This window comes from Tetranychus urticae, chromosome 1, assembly GCF_039701765.1.
Source record: "Tetranychus urticae isolate SD_2017Ah chromosome 1, NJAU_TeUrti_SD_1.0, whole genome shotgun sequence".
NCBI lineage: Eukaryota > Metazoa > Arthropoda > Arachnida > Trombidiformes > Tetranychidae > Tetranychus > Tetranychus urticae.
The window spans coordinates 9,343,838-9,366,657 of record NC_142958.1 but is presented as its reverse complement, the minus strand read 5'-3'; the positions used below and the strand labels follow the sequence as shown (position 1 = coordinate 9,366,657).

The 22,820-nt window shown below is 32.5% G+C and overlaps 7 protein-coding genes and 1 non-coding gene across 13 annotated transcripts; 6 read left to right on the top strand and 2 right to left on the bottom strand.

Moving 5' to 3' along the window:
• The first annotated feature begins 85 nt into the window (after nt 1–85).
• On the top strand, nt 86–1,572 carry LOC149094528 (uncharacterized). Its single transcript, XM_089270144.1, has 3 exons — nt 86–407; nt 468–597; nt 664–1,572. The coding sequence occupies exons 2-3, from the start codon at nt 592–594 to the stop codon at nt 1,042–1,044; spliced, it is 387 nt and encodes a 128-aa protein (XP_089126270.1). The 5' UTR covers nt 86–407; nt 468–591; the 3' UTR covers nt 1,045–1,572.
• A 136-nt stretch (nt 1,573–1,708) lies between these two features.
• Nucleotides 1,709–4,446, top strand: LOC149094527 (U4/U6 small nuclear ribonucleoprotein Prp31-like). Its single transcript, XM_089270142.1, has 4 exons — nt 1,709–1,848; nt 2,049–2,395; nt 2,468–3,050; nt 3,118–4,446. The coding sequence occupies exons 3-4, from the start codon at nt 2,684–2,686 to the stop codon at nt 4,158–4,160; spliced, it is 1,410 nt and encodes a 469-aa protein (XP_089126268.1). The 5' UTR covers nt 1,709–1,848; nt 2,049–2,395; nt 2,468–2,683; the 3' UTR covers nt 4,161–4,446.
• Nucleotides 3,476–5,953, bottom strand: LOC149094526 (uncharacterized). Its single transcript, XM_089270143.1, has 4 exons — nt 5,621–5,953; nt 5,467–5,564; nt 5,252–5,385; nt 3,476–5,182 (listed from the first exon to the last, which is right to left on the bottom strand). Exons 1-4 carry the CDS (start codon nt 5,649–5,651, stop codon nt 4,738–4,740), a joined length of 708 nt encoding a protein of 235 aa, XP_089126269.1. The 5' UTR covers nt 5,652–5,953; the 3' UTR covers nt 3,476–4,737.
• A 93-nt stretch (nt 5,954–6,046) lies between these two features.
• On the top strand, nt 6,047–7,138 carry LOC107365561 (dnaJ homolog subfamily C member 17). The gene has a single exon (XM_015933090.3). It carries the CDS (start codon nt 6,236–6,238, stop codon nt 7,064–7,066), a length of 831 nt encoding a protein of 276 aa, XP_015788576.2. The 5' UTR covers nt 6,047–6,235; the 3' UTR covers nt 7,067–7,138.
• Nucleotides 7,139–15,110: 7,972 nt separating this feature from the next.
• On the top strand, nt 15,111–17,149 carry LOC107365676 (U3 small nucleolar RNA-associated protein 25 homolog). The gene has a single exon (XM_015933225.3). The coding sequence runs from the start codon at nt 15,236–15,238 to the stop codon at nt 17,063–17,065; it is 1,830 nt and encodes a 609-aa protein (XP_015788711.1). The 5' UTR covers nt 15,111–15,235; the 3' UTR covers nt 17,066–17,149.
• A 180-nt stretch (nt 17,150–17,329) lies between these two features.
• TRNAQ-UUG (transfer RNA glutamine (anticodon UUG)) lies at nt 17,330–17,401 on the bottom strand. Its single transcript has one exon. It is a non-coding gene; the product is annotated as a tRNA-Gln (tRNA).
• A 524-nt stretch (nt 17,402–17,925) lies between these two features.
• On the top strand, nt 17,926–20,952 carry LOC107365411 (GDP-D-glucose phosphorylase 1). Of its 4 annotated transcripts, none has more exons than XM_089266311.1 (4): nt 17,926–18,082; nt 18,288–18,384; nt 18,488–18,558; nt 19,656–20,952. In XM_089266311.1, the coding sequence occupies exons 3-4, from the start codon at nt 18,534–18,536 to the stop codon at nt 20,630–20,632; spliced, it is 1,002 nt and encodes a 333-aa protein (XP_089122437.1). In that variant the 5' UTR covers nt 17,926–18,082; nt 18,288–18,384; nt 18,488–18,533; the 3' UTR covers nt 20,633–20,952. The 4 variants fall into 4 exon arrangements, with proteins under 4 accessions (XP_089122437.1, XP_089122436.1, XP_089122435.1 ...); XM_089266310.1 differs by having other exon boundaries at nt 18,284–18,384; XM_089266309.1 differs by having other exon boundaries at nt 17,926–18,146.
• On the top strand, nt 17,926–20,952 carry LOC107365665 (copper chaperone for superoxide dismutase-like). Of its 3 annotated transcripts, none has more exons than XM_089266313.1 (5): nt 17,926–18,082; nt 18,284–18,384; nt 18,488–18,545; nt 18,601–19,514; nt 19,656–20,952. In XM_089266313.1, the coding sequence occupies exons 3-4, from the start codon at nt 18,534–18,536 to the stop codon at nt 19,258–19,260; spliced, it is 672 nt and encodes a 223-aa protein (XP_089122439.1). In that variant the 5' UTR covers nt 17,926–18,082; nt 18,284–18,384; nt 18,488–18,533; the 3' UTR covers nt 19,261–19,514; nt 19,656–20,952. The 3 variants fall into 3 exon arrangements, with proteins under 3 accessions (XP_089122439.1, XP_089122438.1, XP_025017298.1); XM_089266312.1 differs by having other exon boundaries at nt 17,926–18,146; nt 18,288–18,384; XM_025161530.2 differs by having other exon boundaries at nt 17,926–18,146.
• Nucleotides 20,953–22,820: the final 1,868 nt, after the last annotated feature.

The following is a 22,820-nucleotide window of genomic DNA, read 5'->3' as shown; positions in this document are numbered from 1 at the left end:
CCTTTATATTTAAACATTTCGATATCAAATCTTGCGCTTTGTTTCACCTCTTTCTCCATCTGCTGGTGTAAACAACATCTAAATCCAAAAACATTTTTTTAAATTCAGATTTTTTGTAGATGGGAAATGCTGAATATGTTTAATGAATCAATTTCTTTTATCTTTTTTTGACAAAAGTTCATTTTTTTAATACTTATTGACTAGTTATCCTATTATCTCCCGGAAATTTCAATAGGTTTTTGTCACATTTTATTTGGTGAATTAATAAGCTGGAATGGACTCCATGGATTACTATGAATTTTTGGAAATTTCCTCAGCCTCTTCAACCTCTCAAATTAAAAAGGCCTACAGTAAAAAAGCTTTAATACTTTACGACTTTAGCACGATTTTTTAATATTTTAAGACAGGTAAGAGTGCAAAGTGACTTCTACAAATTCAATCACTAAATTCGTGTTTTATTGAAATAGGAAATTTGCCGATATTGGAGCTACAGTTTTGAAGCAATATGTTGGTGGAATATTTCGTATTCAAGATTGGGCAGATTTAGTAACATCGCATGTGATTACTGGGACAACTACGATTGAAGCTCTCATGAAGGTAAGTACTAAAGCAACATGTGTTTGCAATAATGTTAACATTAACCGTTCTTTTTTGTTTTTGCAGGGTTGGACAAGCTCAGAGCCTCGAGGTGTTCTATTGATTGCTCAGATGAGCCATAAAGGTAGCTTATTGCATGAAGATGGGGTGAAGATGGCTGGTCAAATCGCTCAACAATACCCTACTTTTGTTTCTGGATTCATCAGCCAAGCAAAAGTCTCGAATGATCCGGGTTTCATTCAGTTTACTCCAGGTGTGAATATTGGTTCAACTGGTGACGGTATGGGTCAGCAATATGTCACACCAGAAGAAGCCGTAATCAAAAGAAATGCTGACATAATCATCGTTGGTCGTGGTGTGCTACAATCAGAAGATCCTGTAAAAATGTTGCTAGAATTCAAAACCCGTGCACATAGCTGCTATGCCATGAAAAATAAAGAAAATTAGACTTCATTAAAGTTTAAATAGCATCGGAAAGAATCTTATTTTATTTAATTCAGCTCGAATTTACAAAAATTTAAACTCTTAATATGGAATAAAATGGCGAATCAACTTTGTCCTTCCCATGTAAATCTGCTAATTCAATGATCACCATGCTACAGACAACTTCTCCACCACAATTTTTTATCAATTTGATAGAAGCTTCAAGAGTTCCGCCTGTGGCCAATAAATCATCAATAATAGCAGCTATTTATCACCTCGAGATACCCAAAGGTGGTTCTGTCCATCCTCAACGTTTCCTCTTATGTTAAAATTGGTAACGCGTTGGTTTCCCAGCCATTTAAGTAACTTGTCGAAAGGCTGGTTTACATTCTCAGGCACGAATTCGTCATCAATGTGGATATATGTGTTGCTGGTGTACTCTAGCTCGGCCATTCGACAAAGTTTTTTGAGGGTTTCCTCCTTCGTTGTAAAAACGACGTTGCCAGTCCATATTCGTGCAACGAAATTGAAGGACGGTTCCATTTTAATAAACACTAGTGTAAAATTTTACAGTTCAGTTTGTTGAAGATGATTATGTTTAATCTTAGCTCTTTAGTTTCACTTCAACTTTTATACTTTTAGTTTTGCATCACCTTTCTATGGAGGATCTAGTTTACCCCCAAAACCCCTTTAGTTTTCCTCATCAATTTTCTTATCTCTGTTTTCTCTGCCTTTTCCCCTCTTTATCAATTTCTTAATCTCCAATTATGGTTGATCAACCTCTTGACAAGGTCAATATCGATACTAATTTACCTCAACTAAGATTAGGTGAGTCTTTTTTCTTTCTCTCTTTCTCTTTTGTTTGCTTGAGGTTATCTTAAGCGCCATTTCTGTTAACCATTTTTTGTTTCTGTTTAGTTTGATTATTTGTGCTCCTAATCGACTAATTGTCCTCATCTTCTATCCATATCTCTTCCGTCACTTTTTATCTCTGGTCTGGTCTTCTCTATCTTTTTTTGTGTCATTAGCTGATGAGTTGGAGAGATGGATATTGATATGACCAGTTCAATCAGGAAGTTAGCTACTATTCGAGATTCAGATGAATTGAAAAGAATCATGTTAGAAATAGAGAAGAGAACTGACCAGCAAGGAAGCTTCATTGATAAAGACAGCTTAGATGGACCCGTTGAAGCTCATCCTGAATATAAATTGATTGTTGAAGCCAATAACCTAACTGTCGCAATTGATGACGATATAAATATAATCCATAAATTTGTCAAAGATAAATATAGTAAAAGATTTCCAGAGCTTGATTCACTTATACCAAATGCATTGGAATATTTAATGACTGTCAAGGAGTTAGGCAATGATCTAGGTAAGATTGATCTTACTGATCCTTGATTCATATACTTTTGAATTGATTTTATTTTATTATATTCATATTTAGATAAGGCCAAAAACAATGAAATATTACAAAAGTTTTGACTCAAGCGACAATCATGGTTATCAGCGTTAGTGATCAACAACACAAGGAATCAAACTTTCTACGGAAGAGCTGAATGCTGTTAATGAAGCTTGTGATATGGCAGTCGAGTTGAATACATTTAAGTTAAAGATATTGATATTGAATTTGTCGAGTCAAGAATGTCTTTTATAGCCCCGAATGTTTCAGCTAATTGTTGGTGCAGGGGAAGAAAGCATGAATATTGATATGACCAGTTCAATCAGGAAGTTAGCTACTATTCGAGATTCAGATGAATTGAAAAGAATCATGTTAGAAATAGAGAAGAGAACTGACCAGCAAGGAAGCTTCATTGATAAAGACAGCTTAGATGGACCCGTGGAAGCTCATCCTGAATATAAATTGATTGTTGAAGCCAATAACCTAACTGTCGCAATCGATGACGATTTAAATATAATCCATAAATTTGTCAAAGATAAATATAGTAAAAGATTTCCAGAGCTTGATTCACTTATACCAAATGCATTGGAATATTTAATGACTGTCAAGGAGTTAGGCAATGATCTAGGTAAGATTGAGTTATAAAGTTCCTTGATTTATATACTTTTTCATTGATATTATTTTCTTTTATTTAGATAAGGCCAAAAACAATGAAATATTACAAAAGTTTCTGACTCAAGCTACAATCATGGTTGTCAGCGTTAGTGCATCAACAACACAAGGAATCAAACTTTCTAAGGAAGAGCTGAATGCTGTTAACGAAGCTTGCGATATGGCAGTCGAGTTGAATACATTTAAGTTAAAAATATTTGAATTTGTCGAGTCAAGAATGTCTTTTATTGCCCCAAATGTTTCAGCTATTGTTGGTGCGAACATCGCTGCAAAATTAATGGGATTAGCTGGAGGTCTAACCAATTTATCTAAAATGCCATCTTGCAATGTCGAGGTTCTTGGATCAAGGAAGAAAACTTTGTCTGGATTTTCATCAACTCAAGTCTTACCCCACACCGGTTTTGTATTTCAAACTGATATAGTGCAAGACACACCGCCTGATTTAAGACGTAAAGCAGCACATCTTGTAGCTAATAAGTGTACAATAGCAGCTCGAGTTGATGCATGCCATTCTTCACCAGATGGTAGTCAAGGTAGAAGTTTTAGAGCCAAAATTGAACGAGCTCTTGATAAGTTGCAAGAACCTCCACCTGTTAAACAAGTTAAACCATTGCCACCACCGATTGATCAACCTAGAAAGAAGCGAGGTGGTAAAAGAGTGCGAAGAATGAAAGAAAGAATGGCGATGACTGAATTTAGAAAGCAAGCCAATAGGATGAACTTTGGTGAAATTGTGGATGATGCTTATCAAGAAGATTTAGGTTTTACAACTGGACAGATAGGAAAATCAGCAATGGGTAGAATCAGAGCCCCTCAAATTGATGAGAAAACCAAAGTTCGTATTTCTAAAACACTTCATAAAAACTTGCAAAAACAACAAGTTTATGGTGGAACAAAGACCGTTAAAAGACAAATTTCTGGTACAGCATCTTCTGTCGCATTCACACCTCTTCAAGGTTTAGAGATTGTTAATCCACAAGCAGCTGAATCTAAAACAAATGATACTTCAGGAAAATATTTCTCAACAACTGGTGGCTTCTTTAGTGTTATCAAGAGAACTGCTTAAGGACAAAGAACAAGTTATGAAAGTGCTCAATGAAAGATTTGACAATTTATCTGTTAAAAAATTAACAATCATTATTCAAACTTTTCCTAAACAATCGCCTTATGGCCCATCGTTCATTCAAGCTTTAGTTATTTTTGAAAATGAAGTTCAGTCAAAATTGCGATTAGCACAATTAATTAAGATGAGCCAACCACCACCACCTCTTATCTGTTGATTCCAAGCTTTTTCAATAATTCTTAAAATTCTTTGAATAAATATATAAGTCATTCTTCAACAAATAAATAAATCGTCGCATTTACTCTCTTACTATTTTCACTTTTTACTTCTATTTTGTTGGCTATTGTCTATTCATTTAGGGACATAAAAACGGAGTCAATTGATGAAAATAATGGAAATAATGATAATAATAATTTACGGAAAGAGTTGAAACTTGGAAGGGTTTAAAGAGTTATAAAAACTGCGTCCACTGGTACTAATAAATAATTTCTGTGATGAGCTGGGCGGTGTGGAAGATCATAATCGAACATTCAAATTTCATGTTCTTCCCTAGATGTTTATCTTGTCAGCATTTTATACGTTATCCATGAGTTCTCAGATACAGTTTACAAAATCTCCACTCTAGGTAAGGAAGCAAAGTTCTACTACATTGTGGTCTATAATACTGATTGACATTGAAATGGATGAAAACTTTGTGCCTTGCAAATTCCCATTCGTCATATCCATATCCTTCCATATTACTTGGAGGAAGTGAATCCGCCATCTGTGATTTCAACTCATCATTGGCAAGTATGGATCTAATCCTGTCTAACATAGATTTACTGCTTCCATAATGACAAAATGTTTCTCCTAAACACTCAGTTTCATGTTGAACTTTTCGTTCCGGCATTATGTTATAAAAGATGCCGAATATTTTACCCGGACAATACATTTTGAAATCAAGGGTAAAATAGTCACAACCAAAATAATCCATATATTGTACAATTCGTTTGGCGAAATCGTTACATACCAGATCCTGGGGTTGACTGTTTGAATGTGAGAATATGAAAAATGATTAGTCGCAGTATATTTCAATGTGAAAATAAGATAATTACAATTTTCGATTCTTGTAAATTTCTGTCTCTTGATTGTACACAGTTATTTTGGAAGGTGGAATGAATGGGCGTGGACCTCCATAAATATGAATTAAACCTGTATATTTAATTGGTATTCCAGTGATCGAAGCAATCTATTATACAATTCAAGAAAGGAAATCGAGAGATAATAAATAATAAATGATTTGATGGTAGAATCAAATAATTCTGCTTACTTGTTTGAAAAATTGTTGTGACTCATAACATTGACTTTCCTCTGACCATTCAAGAACAAAGTCATGATAGACATCAGCTAGTTTCACTTTAAATGTAACTAAAATAAATGCGAAAGATTAAATAGTCAATAATTAAATAAGAAACTGAACTTACTTGTTCCGAGATTTACAATATTTTCATCCATTTCTTCGGCCGATATAATAAAAAAAATAGTTGACTAAAAGCAAAAATGCTTATATGCAGACAATAGGTTAACTCACAAAAAGTTTTAAAAATTTTTACTGCAAGTAATAAAGGTTGGCCTCATAACGCAGCGCTCTTTTCAATAAAAAAAAACAAAATAATTTTGGAAAAAGGTTAATGGGTAATTTCAGCATAAATTACCAGTGATACTCGATACTGTTTTACTTTAATAACCATTAACCAAAGTAACTTAAATTTATTGAACAATCGAAACCTAAATTGTAGTAAAAATGATATTATTACCAGAACAATCAATATACTCGAAGATCAAGCTTTGTATTAAATCTTGCGCTTTGTTTGACCTCTTTCTCCATCTGCTGGTGTAAACAACATCTAAATCCAAAAACATTTTTCTAAATACAGATTTTCGGAGATGAGAAATTATTGAATATGTTTAATTCATCAATTTCTTTTATCTTTTTTTGACAAAAGTTCATTCGTTTACTACCCATTAGTTATCCTATTATCTCCCTGAAATTTCAATAGGTTTTTAAAACATCTTGTTTTTTAAATTAATCACCTGAAATGGACTCCATGGATTACTATGAATTTTTGGAAATTTCCTCAGCCTCTTCAACTTCTCAAATCAAAAAGGCCTACAGGAAAAAAGCTTTAATACTTCATCCGGATAAAAATTTGGAAAATCCACATGCAAAAGCAGATTTTGAAAATTTATCGAAAATTCTAGATATCTTAACGGATCCGGCTGCCCGAGAAAAATATGACAGGCAACTTCGAGCTCAAAAGGAAAAGAAAATGAGAGATGCTGAACTCGATGCCAAGAGAAAGAAACTTCGTGATGAACTGGAAGAAAGGGAAAGACTGGCCAAGGAAGAGAAAGAAAGGAAGATCATGGAAGATATCGCCAGGATGAAGGATGCCGAGAAAAACAGAATTGCAAACCTTAGACAATTGGATCGGGAAAATCAGAAACTCAAAGTTAAAGTTGAACACGATTTAAGAGACATTGCTCATCGTGTTGGACCTTCAGATGAAATATTGTACAGATTAAGAGTTGAATGGGCGTCCAAATTTGATGTATCATCAGCAATATTATCAAACATTTTTTCCAAGTTTGGTCCAGTCAACGTCATCATGTCACCCAAATCTTCAAATGCAGAAATTGAGTTTAAGGACAAAGAACAAGTCATGAAAGTGCTCAATGAAAGATTTGACAATTTATCTGTTAAAAAATTAACAATCATTATTCAGACACGTCCTAAACAATCGCCTTATGGCCCATCCTTCAATCAAGCTTTAGATAGTTTTGAAAATGAAGTTCTGTCAAAATTGCGATTAGCACAATTAATTAAGATGGGCCAACCACCACCACCACCACCGCCTCTTATCTGTTGATTCCAAACTTTTTCAATAATTCTTAAAATGCTTTGAATAAATATATAAGTCATTGTTCAACAAATAGATAAATTGTGTATTTTGTTTAAATTTTTGAAACGGTTACACAGCTAACAATTGGCCAAAACTGTTTAAAAAGTGTATGCAGCAAAGAATTAGATTTTAGATTGAACTATTTAATATTTAATGTAGTTTCAATTTCATCGATTGTTTGATGAATAGAAATAATTAGGATTAATATTCAATTTACTGCTGAAAATAAAATGTAAAAAAATTGGCATTTAATAAAAAACTTCATTATGTTAAATCGATTCATTCAGAAATCAATGTTTCTCTACATAAAGTTTCCTTTTCTTTATTGACAACCAGCCAATAGACCAGACAATTTTCAATGGATGGTTAAAACGAAAGAGATTTAATAATTTCTAATTTAAATTTGTTAGAAAATTCAATTCTTAAAATACAAAAAGTCTACTTATTTGCTTCATCATGCAACATTCATCAGTTTTACAGCAATCAGTTACACCGTCAACATTTCTGGCCCAATCGATATTGAAGAGAAACTTGTTCAGTCAATCATTTCATGCAATCGTTTCTCTTGCATTTATAATCAACGGAACAATTGGACTTTACACAATTATTACCGAACCTTCAACCCAAACAGAGTCGACCAGTCGCATTGGACGATATGCGCTCATTTGGAATCGAGCTTACGTAGTATTATTTGGACTTGTAATTGCGCTCTTTGTATTTAATCGTTTCTGGTACATTAAGTTTCTCGATAGTTTGATCAGTGACAATGATCAATATAAAAGTAATGCCGATTCGTTTATTCAAGAAAAAAGTAAAATTGTTCGTTACACGGCCATTTATACGATCATGTTTGAAGCCTTTCTTCACTTTGGCGATGCTGAACATTCATTCATGCCCAGGAATATCTCACAAGAATATGGTAAACTTGGAAGAATCATTTTTCATCAAATACTTTCGCTGTTCTTTGTAATTGGATGGACTTCATTCCTTCAGTTCATCGTTGAAACGTGCTTATACTTGCATTCGGCTTTCATTGTTATTGATTATCGACTTGAGCAACTTGACTTTAAAACGATTACAAGTGGACATAACATTGGAAAGCAAATGCAATCGATTCGACTTGCATACATGAAAGCACTAGAAACAGTTTCTTTGGTCAACAAATTTTTCTCTCTCACTATTTTCATTTTTTACACTTATTTTGTTGGTTATTGTCTATTCATCTTTGGTATTATTCTTGATGAAGCAAATTCAGTATCTTCACTCATCATTTTTCTTGTTCGCTTTATTGGTGAATCCATCTACTTGGTTCTAATAACATACCATTTCATCAAAGTAAACCTCATCTCTAACAAAATTTTTGACAAAGTTTATTCACTTTCATTTACAATAATTGGAAATGGTGAACTTGAATTCAATAATGAAGTAAGATTTGGCTATTTTTCATACTTTTTCATGGCTGTTATGAAAAAGACACAACTATCACATTTATGCTCAAATTAACAAAACACTGAACGAAAAATGAGCAGGAATGGGTAAAAATTATTTTCTTTCAAGTTTGCACTCTGTTGATTCGTACAGAAATAAAAACTGAGACCATTTGTGCGATTCAAGGTTTCTCTGATTGACAGTTTTCGAGAAAATGCAATTTTCGAATCGTAGTTTAAAATTTGATACTTGTCACAAGTTAGAACTTTGATCGCCTTTAGTACAATTATGCGAGCGGCTTTTTTCATGAAACTCTTTTTGCAGATCCAACTTTTGATAATCTACCAGAAAATGTATTCATTTTAAGAAACAGAACTTTTCTTTTTCTGTAAAATAGATTAGTTTGATTTTTAGTTAAACCGACCTCATTCCATGACCATAAGAATTAGCAAGCTGAAACTTATAATAAGTCCATAAAAGTTGTTTCTTCACAACTTGGATTGTAAATTTTTAACATTTTAACAACACTTTTCTTGATTTTGGCTATTAGTCTTAAAACTTTACGACTCGATATATCGAGAATGGCATCACCTACAACCATGATTCTTTCATCAAGCATTCTCTATACTAATTAATAAAGCAATACTGTTAAATTGCTTTGAATTAGCGCATTTGAGTCATAATGATTGGGCTTTGAATGAACGAGATACAACTTATTTAACGAAAGAAACTCATATTAACCTTTTTATTGGTAGATAAACCAATTTTCTGGTTGATCTTACAACTAAAATGCAAAAAGTAATGCTAGAGACTCAAACGTTTAATTTAAGGGTTGCGATTGTTGTAGGTTTGTAGGGACATAGAAACTGAGTCCATTGGTGCTAATAAATAATTCATCTGATGGTTAGTTACAGAGAAAATCGAGTTGAAAGTTGAAACTTCGATTGAATTTTGGATGCTTATGGCAGCAGCTTTTTCAATGAAACTTATTTTACTGGTATGGCTTTTGATCATCTACCAGAAAATGTATTCATTTTGAGAAATAAAACCTTTCTTTTTCTGTAAAATAGAATAGTTCGACTTTTTGTTTAATTGACCTCATTCTATGACCATAAGAATTAGCGATTTGAAACTTATTTTATAATCATTAAAATTGATCCTTTAACATCTTGAACTAAATAATTTTATCAAATTATCAACGATTCTCTTGGTTTTGGTCATTAGTCTTAAAACTTTACGACTCAATATTTCGAGAATGGGCACACTTACAATAATGATTCTTTCACCGATTTGTTTGTTACTAATCAATTAATCAAATCAATCTAATAACTTTTTTATTCTTGAATTCGAGTCATGATTCTTGGGTTTTAAATGAACTATCAACCACTTATTTAACAAAACAAACTCATCTAAACACATATCTGGGTAAATAAACCAATTTTCTGGTTAATGTTACAACTAAAATGCAAAAAGTAATGCTAGAGACGGGAAAATTTGCGTAAAGAGTTGAGACTTGCGGGTCCGCTAAGGACATGTAAACTGCGTCCATTGGTACTAACAAATAATTAATCTGATGGACAGTTACCGAAAAAATCGAAGTCAAAGTTGAAATTTCAATAGTCTTTTGTACAATAATGAAAGCAAATTTTTTCATGAAACTCATATTTCAAAACTAACTTTTGATGACCAATCAGAAAATCGTTTATTTTGTCACATAAAGTTTTCTGTTTCTTTAAAACAGATCAAATGTAAATTTAAGTTAAACCGATCGCTTTCTCTGACCATTAGGGTTAGCGAGCAGAAACTTATTATTTATTCACAAAAATTGCCACTCCACATTATGGATCAAATAGTTTTGCCAATCTATCAACCGATCTCTTGATTTCGGCCATTAATCTAAAAACTTTGAGACTCAATATCTCGACAATGGCCCTCCATACAACTATCATTCTTTTCCAAACATCAGATTTTATTATAGCTTATAACTCAATCCGACTGAATACGAATAAAATCGGAGCTAATTCATTTAATAATGAAGATCCTTGGGAAGCATCGGGTTTGTGGTTAGTAAACATTCAATTTTTGAAAATCAAGTCTCAAAACCGAAAACCTAAAGAATACAAAGCTATAACTTTTTTCGTGGTATCTTGAGTGCTCTTATATTCCAGTATACTATAACCCATTATGATATCTAATGCTTGACCAACAATGATGGTTATAAGTTCGGCATTTCCTCGACTATTGAGGCTTGAAGTTTTAAGGCCGATGGCCAAAAAGAAAGAGAACTATTGTTGAATTGTTGCAAGTATTTAATCCATGCTGTGAAAAAACAATTTTTATGGGCTAAGAATACGTTTCAGCTCGCTAATGCTTATGGTCATAGAATGAGGTCGGTTAAATTAGAAAACGAAATAATATATTTTACAGAAAAATAAAAGTTGCATTTCTCCAAATAAATACATCTTCTGATAGAGCATCAAAAGTTAGTTTTGAATAATGAGTTTCATGAAAAAATTTGCTTTCAATATTGTACAAAAGGTGATCGAAGTTAAACTTTGAATTCGATTTTCTCGGTAACTGTCCATCGGATACATTACAGTATAGCACCAATGGACTAAGTTTTTATGCCTCAATGGACCCCCCAAGTCTAAACTCTTAGCTCACATTTTCGTGTTTCTAGCATTACTTTTTGTTTTTCAGTTGTAAGTTTAACCAGAAAATTGGTTTAGATACCTAGAAATGGATTGAGTTGAGTTTGTGCTGTTAAATAAGTTGTTCATAGTTCATTTAAAACCCAAGAATCATGATCCAAATTCAAGAATGAACAGTTATTATACTGAATTGATTCATTAATTAGTAAACAATCAAATTGGTGAAAAAATCTTTATTGTAAGTGTGGCCATTCTCGAAATATTGAGTCGCAAAGTTTTAAGATTAATGATCAAAATCAAGAGAATCGTTGATAATTTGATAAAATTATTTAGTTCAGTATGTTAGGGGACAATTTTTATGGTCTTAATATAAGTTTTAACTCGCTAATTCGCATGGTCATAGAATCAGGTCGATCCTACTAAAAATCGAACTATTCTATTTTACAGAAAAAGAAAAGTTTGATTTCTCAGGATGAATATTTTTTTGGTAGATGATCAAAAGTCACACCAGTAAAATAAGTTTCATGAAAAAATCTGCTTTCCTAATTGTACAAAAAGCGATCGAAGTTTCAACTTTGACCACAATTTCCTGGAAAACTGTAGGTCAGAGAAATCTTTAAATCGTACAAATGAATTCAGTTTTCATTGCCCTACAAGCCAACAGAGTAACAATACGAAAGAAATCCATTTTTACCCGTCTTCGCCCATTTGTGTCAATTTGTGCATAAATGTGTAGTAACAACCCTTTTTCATGTTGACCGAAAACTCCAATCTAAACTTAAGTTTAAATTCAATTCTAGAAAAATGGATGTAATTTTTTCTGATTAATTTTATTGTTTTCTAGATAAATTTATTCCTTCGAAGGATTGATCGTTATGATGTTGGATTCACTTTTGCTGGTTTAGCCTTCATAACACCAAGTTTTGTTTCATCATTGGCTACTATTGCCTTAACTCTTGGATTAGCATTGCCAAGCATTTTCGGTGGTATTCATTTTCACGCTCTTAATGGAACAATCTGATTGAACTGTAGTTTACTGTAATAACCAAAGTATCTATTCATTTTGAGAGATAGAACTTCTTTTTTTCTGTAAAATAGATTAGTTTGATTTCTAGTTGAATCGCCCTCATTCCATGACCATAAGAATTAGCGAGTTGAAACTTATTATAAGTTCGTAAAAATTGTTTCTTCACAACTTGCATTGAAAAATTTTAACATTTTAACAACACTTTTCTTGATTTTGGCCATTAGTCTTAAAACTTTACGACTCGATATATCGAGAATGGCATCACCTTACAACCATGATTCTTTCATCAATTTAACTCTTTACTAATTAAAAATGCAATACTTTTATATTGCTTTGCATTAGCGCATTTGAGTCATAATGATTGGGCTTTGAATGAACGAGATACAACTTATTTAACAAAAGAAACTCATATTAACCTTTTTATTGGTGAATAAAACAATTTTCTGGTTTAAGTTACAACTAAAATACAAAAAGCAATGCTAGAGACTCGGACATTTGATTTAAGGCTTGCGATTGTTGTTGGTTTGTAGGGACATAGAAACTGAGTCCATTGGTGCTAATAAATAATTCATCTGATGGTTAGTTACCGAGAAAATCGAGTTCAAAGTTTAAACTTCGATTGAATTTTGGATGCTTATGGCAGCAGCTTTTTCAATGAAACTTTTTTTACTGGTGTGACTTTTGATCATCTACCAGAAAATGTATTCATTTTGAGAAATAAAACCTTTCTTTTTCTGTAAAATAGAATAGTTCGACTTTTTGTTTAATTGACCTCATTCTATGACCATAAGAATTAGCGAGTTGAAACTTATGTTGCGACCATAAAAGTTGTCCCTTAACATCCTAAACTAAATAGGTTTATCAAATTATCAACGATTCTCTTGATTTTGGTCATTAGTCTTAAAACTTTACGACTCAATATTTCGAGAATGGTCACACTTGCAATGAAGATTCTTTCACCAATTTGATTGTTTACTAATTAATGAATCAATTCAATCTAATAATTTTTTCATTCTTGAATTTGGATCATGATTCTTGGGTTTTAAATGAACTATGAACAACTTATTTAACAGCACAAACTCAACTCAATCCATTTCTAGGTATCTAAACCAATTTTCTGGTTAAACTTACAACTGAAAAACAAAAAGTAATGCTAGAAACACGAAAATGTGAGCTAAGAGTTTAGACTTGGGGGGTCCATTGAGGCATAAAAACTTAGTCCATTGGTGCTATACTGTAATGTATCCGATGGACAGTTACCGAGAAAATCGAATTCAAAGTTTAACTTCGATCACCTTTTTTCAAGCTATGCATGCGGCTTTTTTCATGAAACTTATTTTACCGCTATAACTTATGATCATCTGCCAAAAAAATATTCATCTTGAGAAATACAACTTTTCTCTTTCTGTAAAATAGAATAGTTCGATTTTTAATTTAATCGACCTCATTCTATGACCATAAGAATTAGTCATCTGAAACTTATTGCAAGTATATAAAAATTGTTTCTCCACATCATGTACTGAATAATTTTGCTCATTTAGCAACAGTTCTCCTGGCAACAGGCAATAGTCTTAAAACTTTGCGACTCAATATTTTGAAAATGGTTCCATTCACGATCATTATTCTTGGCTCAAACATTAGATTGCATTAGGCTGGAATATATTGAAACATTAAACCATTCAAGATCATACTGAAAAATTTATAGCATTGGATTACTAATGTTGTTAGATTTGAGACTTAATTTATAAAGTTGAATTGATACCAAACACAAATCTCCATGTGTTAGAAAGATCTTTATTCTTAAATGAATTAACTCAGATTTTATTCGGCATTCTATCATATTATGTTATTAGCCATAATAAAATCTAATGTTTTTGTAAAGAACGATGGTTGTATGTCAGATCCATCCGATTTTATTCGGTATTTAGTCGTATTGAGTTATAAGCTATAATAAAATTTAATGTTTGGAAAAGAACGATGGCTGTAAGGAAGGCCATTGTCGAAGTATTGAGTCGAAAAGTTTTAAGACAAATGGCCAAAATCAAGTGAATGGTTGATAGATCGATCCAAGTATTTAATCCTTAATGTGAAGCGACAATTTTTCATGGACTAATAATAAGTTTCTGATCGCTAACCCTTATGGTCAAAGAAAGCGATCGGGTTAACTTAAATTTAAATTTGATCTGTTTTACAGAAACATAAAGAGTTTTTTCTGAAAATATAACCAATTTCTGATTGTTCATCAAAAGTTAGATCTTCAAAATGAGTTTCATGAGAAAATTTCCTTGCATATTTGTACAAAAAGCGATCGAAGTTTAAACTTTGAACTCGATTTTCTCGGTAACTGTCACTCAGATTAATTATTTATTAGCACCAATAAACTCAGTTTTTATGTCCCTACAAACCTACAACAATCGCAACCCTTAAATTAAACGTTTGAGTCTCTAGCATTACTTTTTACATTTTGATTGAAACATTAACCAGAAAATTGGTTTATTTACCAAGATATGTGTTGGAATGAGTTTGTTTTGTTAAATAAGTCTCATGATCACAGAAAGAAGTCGATTTAACTGAAAATCGAACTGACCTGTTGTACAGAAAACAGAAAATGTTGTTTCTCAAAATAAAATTTTCTGGTTTGCCATCAAAAGTTTTATTATTTAAATGAATTTCATGAAGAAATCTTCTTCCATAATCATACAAAACGCGATCCAAGTTCAAATAACGAATTCGATTTTTTCGAAAACTGTCCATCAGTGCAATCTTTGAATCACACAATGGACTCACAATTTGTCAGTTTTTATGTCCCTACAAACCAGAAGACTCCTTTACTCTTTGATTTAGACCATCATTTGACTTATTCAAAGATGCCGGGCTGAAGAACTAGCTCTGGGCATGTGTAAAATGAAGAGTCATGTGGGATTTATTTAAAATTTGTTTTTAACATGTGAAGTTGCTTTTGAGGTAAATGGTTTTGTGGTTAATCATATTTTCTTATTGTATTCATTGACAATAGTTTATATTTTTTCGATGGATTACATTTCTTCAACCTCTTCCATGTCACAAAGTGAAAAACCGGTTCGTAAGAAAGCGCGATTGATTCGTCCGGAAACATCTGAAATCCCTTCAAGTATTGAAAATACATTTGAAAAACACATCGATGCAAACATCTCGGGTCTTACAAAATACTCTTCACTGCCTCTTGAAAGAGTAGAAATTGAATTACCCCATCTTGGTTTGGGCTATTTTGAATATCGACGTATTGATGAAAAAAGTGAAAACAAGAAAGATCTCAAGGTAAACCAAACTTTAATGGATTTCGACCTGAAACAAAGTTTACTAGACAATTTACCCAAGACATTGGCAAATATTTATGATGGTGATGATCCGCTACCAAAACTGAATGGCCTGCAATTTGACATTTTATCGATTCTTAACGACTACAAAGATCTTCTTTATTGTAATCGAGATTGGACTAATGGCGAGCAGATAAGATTGGTCTACACTCTTCATTGCCTCAACCATGTGCTTAAAACGAGGAATAAAGTTATTCATCACAATGCCAAGTTGAAAACAGGCAATAAGAAAAATCCTGACTACCGAGACCAAGGATTAACTAGACCCAAAGTATTAATTGTTTCACCTTTTCGGGAAAGTGCATATCGTACTATCAATTTATTTATTAACTTGGTTTCCAATGATGAAGATGAAAGTGAACGCCTAAACATCATGAACCATAAGCGATTTAAAGATGAATTTGAATCAACCGAGTCGACAATAAAGCCCAACAAACCTCAAGATTATAATGAATTATTCGCTGGTAACATTGATGATTCCTTCAGGATAGGGATTGCTGTCACTAAAAAAAGTTTAAAGTTATATACCGACTTCTATTCGAGTGACATCGTAGTTGCCTCTCCTCTTGGTTTAAGACTAATTATTGGTGCTGAAGGAGAAAAAGAGCGAGATTTTGATTTTCTATCTTCCATAGAAATACTAATTCTTGACCAAACCGATGTTTTTCTAATGCAAAACTGGGAACATGTTTTAGATTTAATGAAGCATATAAATCTTATACCAAATGATTCCCATGGTACCGATTTTTCTCGTGTTCGGATGTGGGCCTTGGATGGTCATTATAAATATTATCGTCAAACGGCAATCTTTAGCTCCATCAGTTTTCCTCAGATTAATTCACTTTTTAAAAATCGATGTTTCAATTATGAAGGCCGGGTAATCATCAAAAGTCCTGTACTACCAGTTAATGATCAACTTCACCTTGTTTTTGTCAAATGCCCTCAATCGTTTTTCCGTTTCGAATCGGATTCAATCGTTTCCTCGCCTGATAAAAGATTTGATTATTTCATTCAAGTAATTCTTCCAAAATGTCGAGAAATGGGTGAAGCTCATACCATGATTTACATACCGTCTTACTTTGATTTTGTTAAATTACGAAACTATTTCCGTACAGAGGATATCAACTTTACCCAAATATGTGAATACTCAAAATCTGGTAAAATAGCTCAATCAAGAGCCTGGTTTTTCCATGAAGGAAGAAATTTTCTCTTGTATACTGAAAGAAGTCACTTTTACAATCGTTTTCGAATCAAGGGAGTCAGGCATTTAGTCTTCTATCAATTACCAACGTTTCCTCATTTCTACAGCGAATTGACTAATCTATTGCATCCCAGTTTTCAGGGAAAAAAGTTCAAAGGTGATGAAGCATCGGTAAACTGCACAGTTATTTTTGACAAATTTGATGTTATTCAATTAGAAAAAATTGTTGGAACCGAGAAAGCCGCTTACCTCATAAAATCGGAAAATGACAATCATGTGTTCATAAGTCAAGCAAAGATGTAAATTCAAAAATTTAATTGTAATTTTTCTTAATTTTACTGACAATTTTTGTTGAAGTTTGTTAATAAAAAATCTCTAATTTAAAAATCTTTTCAAATCTTTTCTTTTCACTTTTCAGATCTTAGTATCTACAAAAATTATTGAAAAAAATTGAGTAGTTACCATGATGCAAAGAAAAATTAGCGCATAGATTAAGCTCTAGAATCAATAATCTCCGTTACAGATTTAAAATGTAAATTAAAAAGATCAACAATTTCAGCAAAAATGAGGTTCCACCGAGAGTCGAACTCGGATCGCAGGATTCAAAGTCCTGAGTGCTAACCATTACACCATGGAACCGCTTTACAAGATTCCTACTAAGTTTTAATTTGAATAAATTTTTCTTCTTTTAATCATTTTTACGATATTTCCATGATTTAAAAATCTAATGTGACAGTTAATGTAATGAAAAAATAGTTTCTCAGCTTGTTGTTAAGAGTCATTTTAGTTGGCTATACAGTCATCGGTTTTAGTGAGATAAATGGTAGCCTCAACAATGGAAGTTACAGTCGAGGCAATGGGATTAACAAAATCCTGCCTTCAATTTGAAATTCACAACAAAACGAAAAGAAATGGAATTTTTTTTCAACTGGAAGCCAATTTGTTTCAACAACTTTTGTAAGCAAACCATGATTCAAAATGCTTTTCCAATAGTTTCACAGTGTTCAGATGATATTTTGGATGCAGATCAAGATTAAAAAATATTTTAAGACAAGTTTTCAAAGCTGTTACACTTTTTGAGTATCGTTAAAGTATCGATGTTAATCGATAGAGTATCGAGTATTGCATGTAAACAATCGAAGCATGGATTTGAAAAAAATTCACTAAAATTTTATTTCGACTTACGTTTTTCTTGATCTATTACTTTTTCTAGTGATTATACTTCTTCTATTAGATTTATAATTTGTTGTTATTGATTATTGAAATTAAAGTATTGTGTACTGTCAGAAGCTGAGTATTGATAATTTACTCAAGAAAAAGGTATTGACTTAACATTGGATTTTCCTCATTACTAGGCCTACGTTACAATCTGTTTATTATTGTGGTAATTAAGCTATTTCTATGTTAAACTATCAGTCTTATATTGAATATGCAAGGAATCTATCATTATGCAACTTGCTAATCTACTGAAACTGTTTGATATTTAAATGTTGACTCGGTTTTTTACCATCTCTTATTCAGGCAGATTATTTGCGTTGCTTATTATTATCGCGATTAGTTTCAATTGTGACTTTGATGCTGATTTCAATTCACCCATTTTGCTATTTCTGGACTGATAAATTGTAAGTGTAATTTTGTGTTAACTTTTATTAGATTTTCTGCCACTTAATAATTTTGTTGTTTCATTTCTTTTCTACTTGGTGATAATTTTTTGCGCTCTTGAAGTAATTTACGATTATCTTGCTCTTGATATTTCTATTACGTTGTTAAAATGGCTGCTAAGGTTGGTTCTCTTGGTAAGTGTATATGGAAGTTTCATTCTTTCTTCCTTTTTTCAGGTAGAGCTCAACTGTGAAATGACATGTGATAATTGCGCCAACAAAATTAGACAAGCTTTAAATGGTTTAACTGGAATAACTATACATTCAATAGATGTCACTAAGCAGCAAGTGTTAATCGAAGTCGCTGAAAATGCTGAGCTAACTATACCAGATTTGCAGAATCAAATTGAAGATAAAACTGGATTAAGAACGGTTATCAAAGGAATTGGCGAAGGCTTAGCCACTGTTTCAGAATTTAATGGTCCTGATGATTTGATTGGTGTTATAAGATTAGCTCAGCTGTCTGATAACCGATGTCTTGTCGATGGAGTCATTGATCACATTAAATTGAGTAGCGAAACAAACCATTGTCGTTTAGATATTCATGAATTTGGAGATCTGCGAAATATCGATAATGTCGGCCCTGTAAAAGTTCCCGTTCTAGACAAAGTTAAGCCAATAGCTCGAAGGTGTTTATTCCGTGGTAACTTTGATAATTGTGACCTCTCTAATGTCATTGGTCGATCTTTGGTAATTAAAGAACAAGAAAGTAATCGTAAATTATCAGCAGCAATCATTGCAAGAGTCTCTCCTATCTATGGAAATGATAAAAAAATCTGTAGCTGCTCAGGTAAAACCATTTGGGATGAGCGTGATGAGAAGCGTCAATCTATTTAAAATTTTACAACCACACGCAATCCTATTCTGGTTAAGAGCATAAAGCTCATTTTGGTTCAAAAATTGGTGTTATATTTTGATGAATCTGGATGAGACTGGATCTTCATGGGCTCAAGATCATTGTGAAGTTTTGATATTGCACAGTTTGATTCCAAGTAATTTTAAATCAAGCATAAACTAAAGACCAATTGTGATGAAACTTTACTTTCAGTTTCTATGTAATTTTTAATATTGATTTTGCCTCAAGTGTCCCGGTAATTGTTTTGTAAAAATCTAAACTTAAATCTAAATGTTAAATTTTATTAAATTTTTGAATGCTGTTTTCAACTGCATCCATAATTTATATCTTTATCCTAAAATAGATTTGTTAATTGTGAATTTTTTACTCAAAATAGGAATTGTTCGCTATACCGATGCCAATTTGCTTTTCAAGTTACATCCAGTAGTCGATAAATCATATCAGGCAACATTTATTGACCATTTATTGGAAAAAAGTTGGACTCAATTGCATGCAATCGATGATTTATTTCTCTACAAATTTAATCCATCTGCCAAACAAACAATTCCGGGTAAATACAAATTTTTGACGCATTTAAACGTTGGAAGAGCAGTTGCAAGGCGACAACCACAGCTAGTAACATCGACAACATTACCATTTGATGGAAACAAATTCAATTTCAACAAAATTAAACCCCAAGAGTTGCTGTTCAAAGTTTCACGAGATGATTCGGACTGTCCTGTTGCTCATATCATAATAAACAATAGTCCAATTGAATATTGTAGTTCACTGATGGTTATTGATCCAGAAAAATGTTTACCTCAACGATTAACCAGTTCATCTTTGCAAATGGCTATCGAATTCTGTGCCTTAGGTCAATATTATCGGCTGGGTTTCAACTCTCTTGGCGCTGAAGCCTCAGTGAATCACTGTCATTGGCATGTTTACCACCAAAGGGATTATTTATATCTTCAATCTGTCTCAGTTGTTTCAGAGAGTAATCCCATTTTTACCGATTTTCCGCTTCCTGGTTTCATGTTTGAGATAACTTCTGCTTCGATGATCCCTCAAGTTGTATTCAAAGTCATGAGATTGGTTGATCATGTGTACACACATGATGACCAGGCATACAATTTATTCATCACAAGGAATGAATCTAATGACTCCATACGAGTTTTCATTTGGATTCGTAAAGCTTCTTTTGGATTAAAGAACCAATTTAAATTTAATCCAGCATTCTTAGAACTCAGTGGATTCTTCAATTGTAAGTCAGAACAGAGTCTGAAAGAAATCGACCAAAATTTTTGTTCCCAGTTACTTAAATCTATGGAAATTGATTCTCTAGATGAATATAGTAATCTATTGAAAGATTGATATTGAAATTAGCCTCGAGTTGTAAGCCTCGGAAACATTCACCTCTGACGTTTAACTAGGAAAATATCGAAAAAATCGAATAAAGAAATCGTACATTTAATCCTCACAATGTCAGTATATTATTAATAAAATTATCTTCGATGGGAATCACAATAAAATTGATGAACACAATTAAATCTATTTTACTCTGACTGCTTGATGGATACAGCAACTGCTTGAGAAAGTTAAAGATAATTATGGTTACAAACAAATAAAAACCATTCCAATGGTTGATTGATTGTTGATAATTTGTTCATTAAAGGTTAAATTGAAAGAATTAATTTCCTATTAAAATCTTGAAATGTTTAAAATTGAATTCTAACAGCGATTTTGACCAAATTGTTGACCTACGTTGAGTTGTTGTTTCTCATGATGAAATTAAAACTTTGGTCTAAATTGATTTTTTATGAATGCCGATAGTAAATAATGTTTTATTAATGATTGAAGATGATAATGTTGGCTGTGATAAAACATGCTGATGATGAATCAATTTGGTGGGTAAAAAATGTAAACCAATGTTTTGCAACATGTATTTAAAAGCTAGAATTAATTGTTAATTAAAAAGGTGAATAAGATTATTGCTAGAGTTTTAATGATCAGTGAATGAGTGTGAGATGAAAACAAGACTAAAATGATATTGATATTGTTAATCAATTAAAAGGTCAACATGTTGCTATGTCAGGTTAATTAATACGTACACCAGAACAAAACACTTTCACTGTTAAACATAGGAATTAACCTTTGAGGCAATTTTATTAGAGATAATCTATTTTAAATCACTTATCCACTTAACCAACATTAAATAATTACTTACAGTACTAACTTGACTGCAGATAAATGAAGAGTCATTATTTATTTTCTGGTTTCTGGTCATTTGAGCAACAAAAGACCATCCAAAGAGGTTTGCCAAAGGTTAAGTCGATTAACTGAGCAACAAAATCATAACAATTAAACTGGAAAACGTTTACATTAATTTGTTGATAAATGATGACAAACCCAAATAACCCAAAACCTAAAATGGCCGAGAATCAAACCAAAATTTAAAATCAAGAGAAAAGTGTTTTTTATTTCTTTCAGAAACAAATGAGCAATTTCAAAGGATCGTAATAGTTAAAAATGGTGAATTACAAAAAAACAAATTACGGTTAAACTAGACAATTTAACTGCTAATACAACTTGTATTGTTAACGAAAAAGATGTAGATAAATATTGTATGAAAAGTGAAATACTAAGGTAAATGAAGGCAAGTTTTATCCCTTTGAAGAGTTGAGTTTTGTAAGCAAAAAATGAAGGAATCAAAAAATTGGTAAATTGTAATCCATGGACTGATTCAACGGCAGCATTTCCAGTAAATGATTCCACCGATGCAACCAAATAAAAGGATAGCACCAACAATGGATAAAAGAACGATCGCCCAAATAGGGAAATGGCACAAAGATCTTTTATAATAGTCATGACACTCGGTTGAATATCTCCATTGGCTTTCAGTGGACAACAAGATTTCATCCATGAAATCAAGTACTTCGGGTGGACAATTGCGTTTCACCGATTCCCTGATACAATGGGCATCATCCAGGACATAACAGCATTCAGCTTTCAAGGCATTCTTGGTTCCAGACCAATCGACTCGAACATCATCTCTACACTCGTTATACCGATAATCAAGAAATGCTTTCGGACAACGAGCATCTATTTCCATTCGCCCGGGTAAGGTCAACTCACCGAGAACATAAGGTCCATAACCATTGTAACCCGAAACAATTGATGATGTTGATAGAAGAGAGATGATGAAGAGGTAATAAGAGATGACGAAAATTAACCAAGATGAAGATGAATGTGAATTGGTAAACATTTTTCAGGTTTTTCTTGATAAGTGATTGAAATTGGCTGAAAATCAAGTGACCAGCTTTTAATCAAGATGGAAACTGAGTTAATCAAAATAGAGGAACAAAGAGAGTTAAAGTGAGCTGTTGATTGTGTTGATGATTGTGATTGCTGTGAATAAATTTTTGCCTTTTCTCTCTTTTTTACCTCTTTTTTTTACAAGGTAACACGAAATATAATTTATGTTCAGATGATGATTATGATGATGGTGATGGTGATTGTGGACAACGAGTTAACCAGTTAACAGGAGTGGCAATTTCAATTG

Coding starts and splice junctions, on each gene's coding strand:
- LOC149094526 (XM_089270143.1), bottom strand. CDS start 5,651: ATGGATGAAAATATTGTAAATCTCGGAACAA. Junction 5,386..5,466: donor CACAACAATTTTTCAAACAA/GTAAGCAGAATT, acceptor ATTGTATAATAG/ATTGCTTCGATCACTGGAAT. Junction 5,183..5,251: donor ATTTACAAGAATCGAAAATT/GTAATTATCTTA, acceptor ACATTCAAACAG/TCAACCCCAGGATCTGGTAT.
- LOC107365676 (XM_015933225.3), top strand. CDS start 15,236: ATGGATTACATTTCTTCAACCTCTTCCATGTCACAAAGTGAAAAACCG.
- LOC149094527 (XM_089270142.1), top strand. CDS start 2,684: ATGTTTCAGCTAATTGTTGGTGCAGGGGAAGAAAGCATGAATATTGAT. Junction 3,051..3,117: donor GGAGTTAGGCAATGATCTAG/GTAAGATTGAGT, acceptor TCTTTTATTTAG/ATAAGGCCAAAAACAATGAA.
- LOC107365411 (XM_089266311.1), top strand. CDS start 18,534: ATGGCTGCTAAGGTTGGTTCTCTTG. Junction 18,559..19,655: donor TGCTAAGGTTGGTTCTCTTG/GTAAGTGTATAT, acceptor TACTCAAAATAG/GAATTGTTCGCTATACCGAT.
- LOC107365561 (XM_015933090.3), top strand. CDS start 6,236: ATGGACTCCATGGATTACTATGAATTTTTGGAAATTTCCTCAGCCTCT.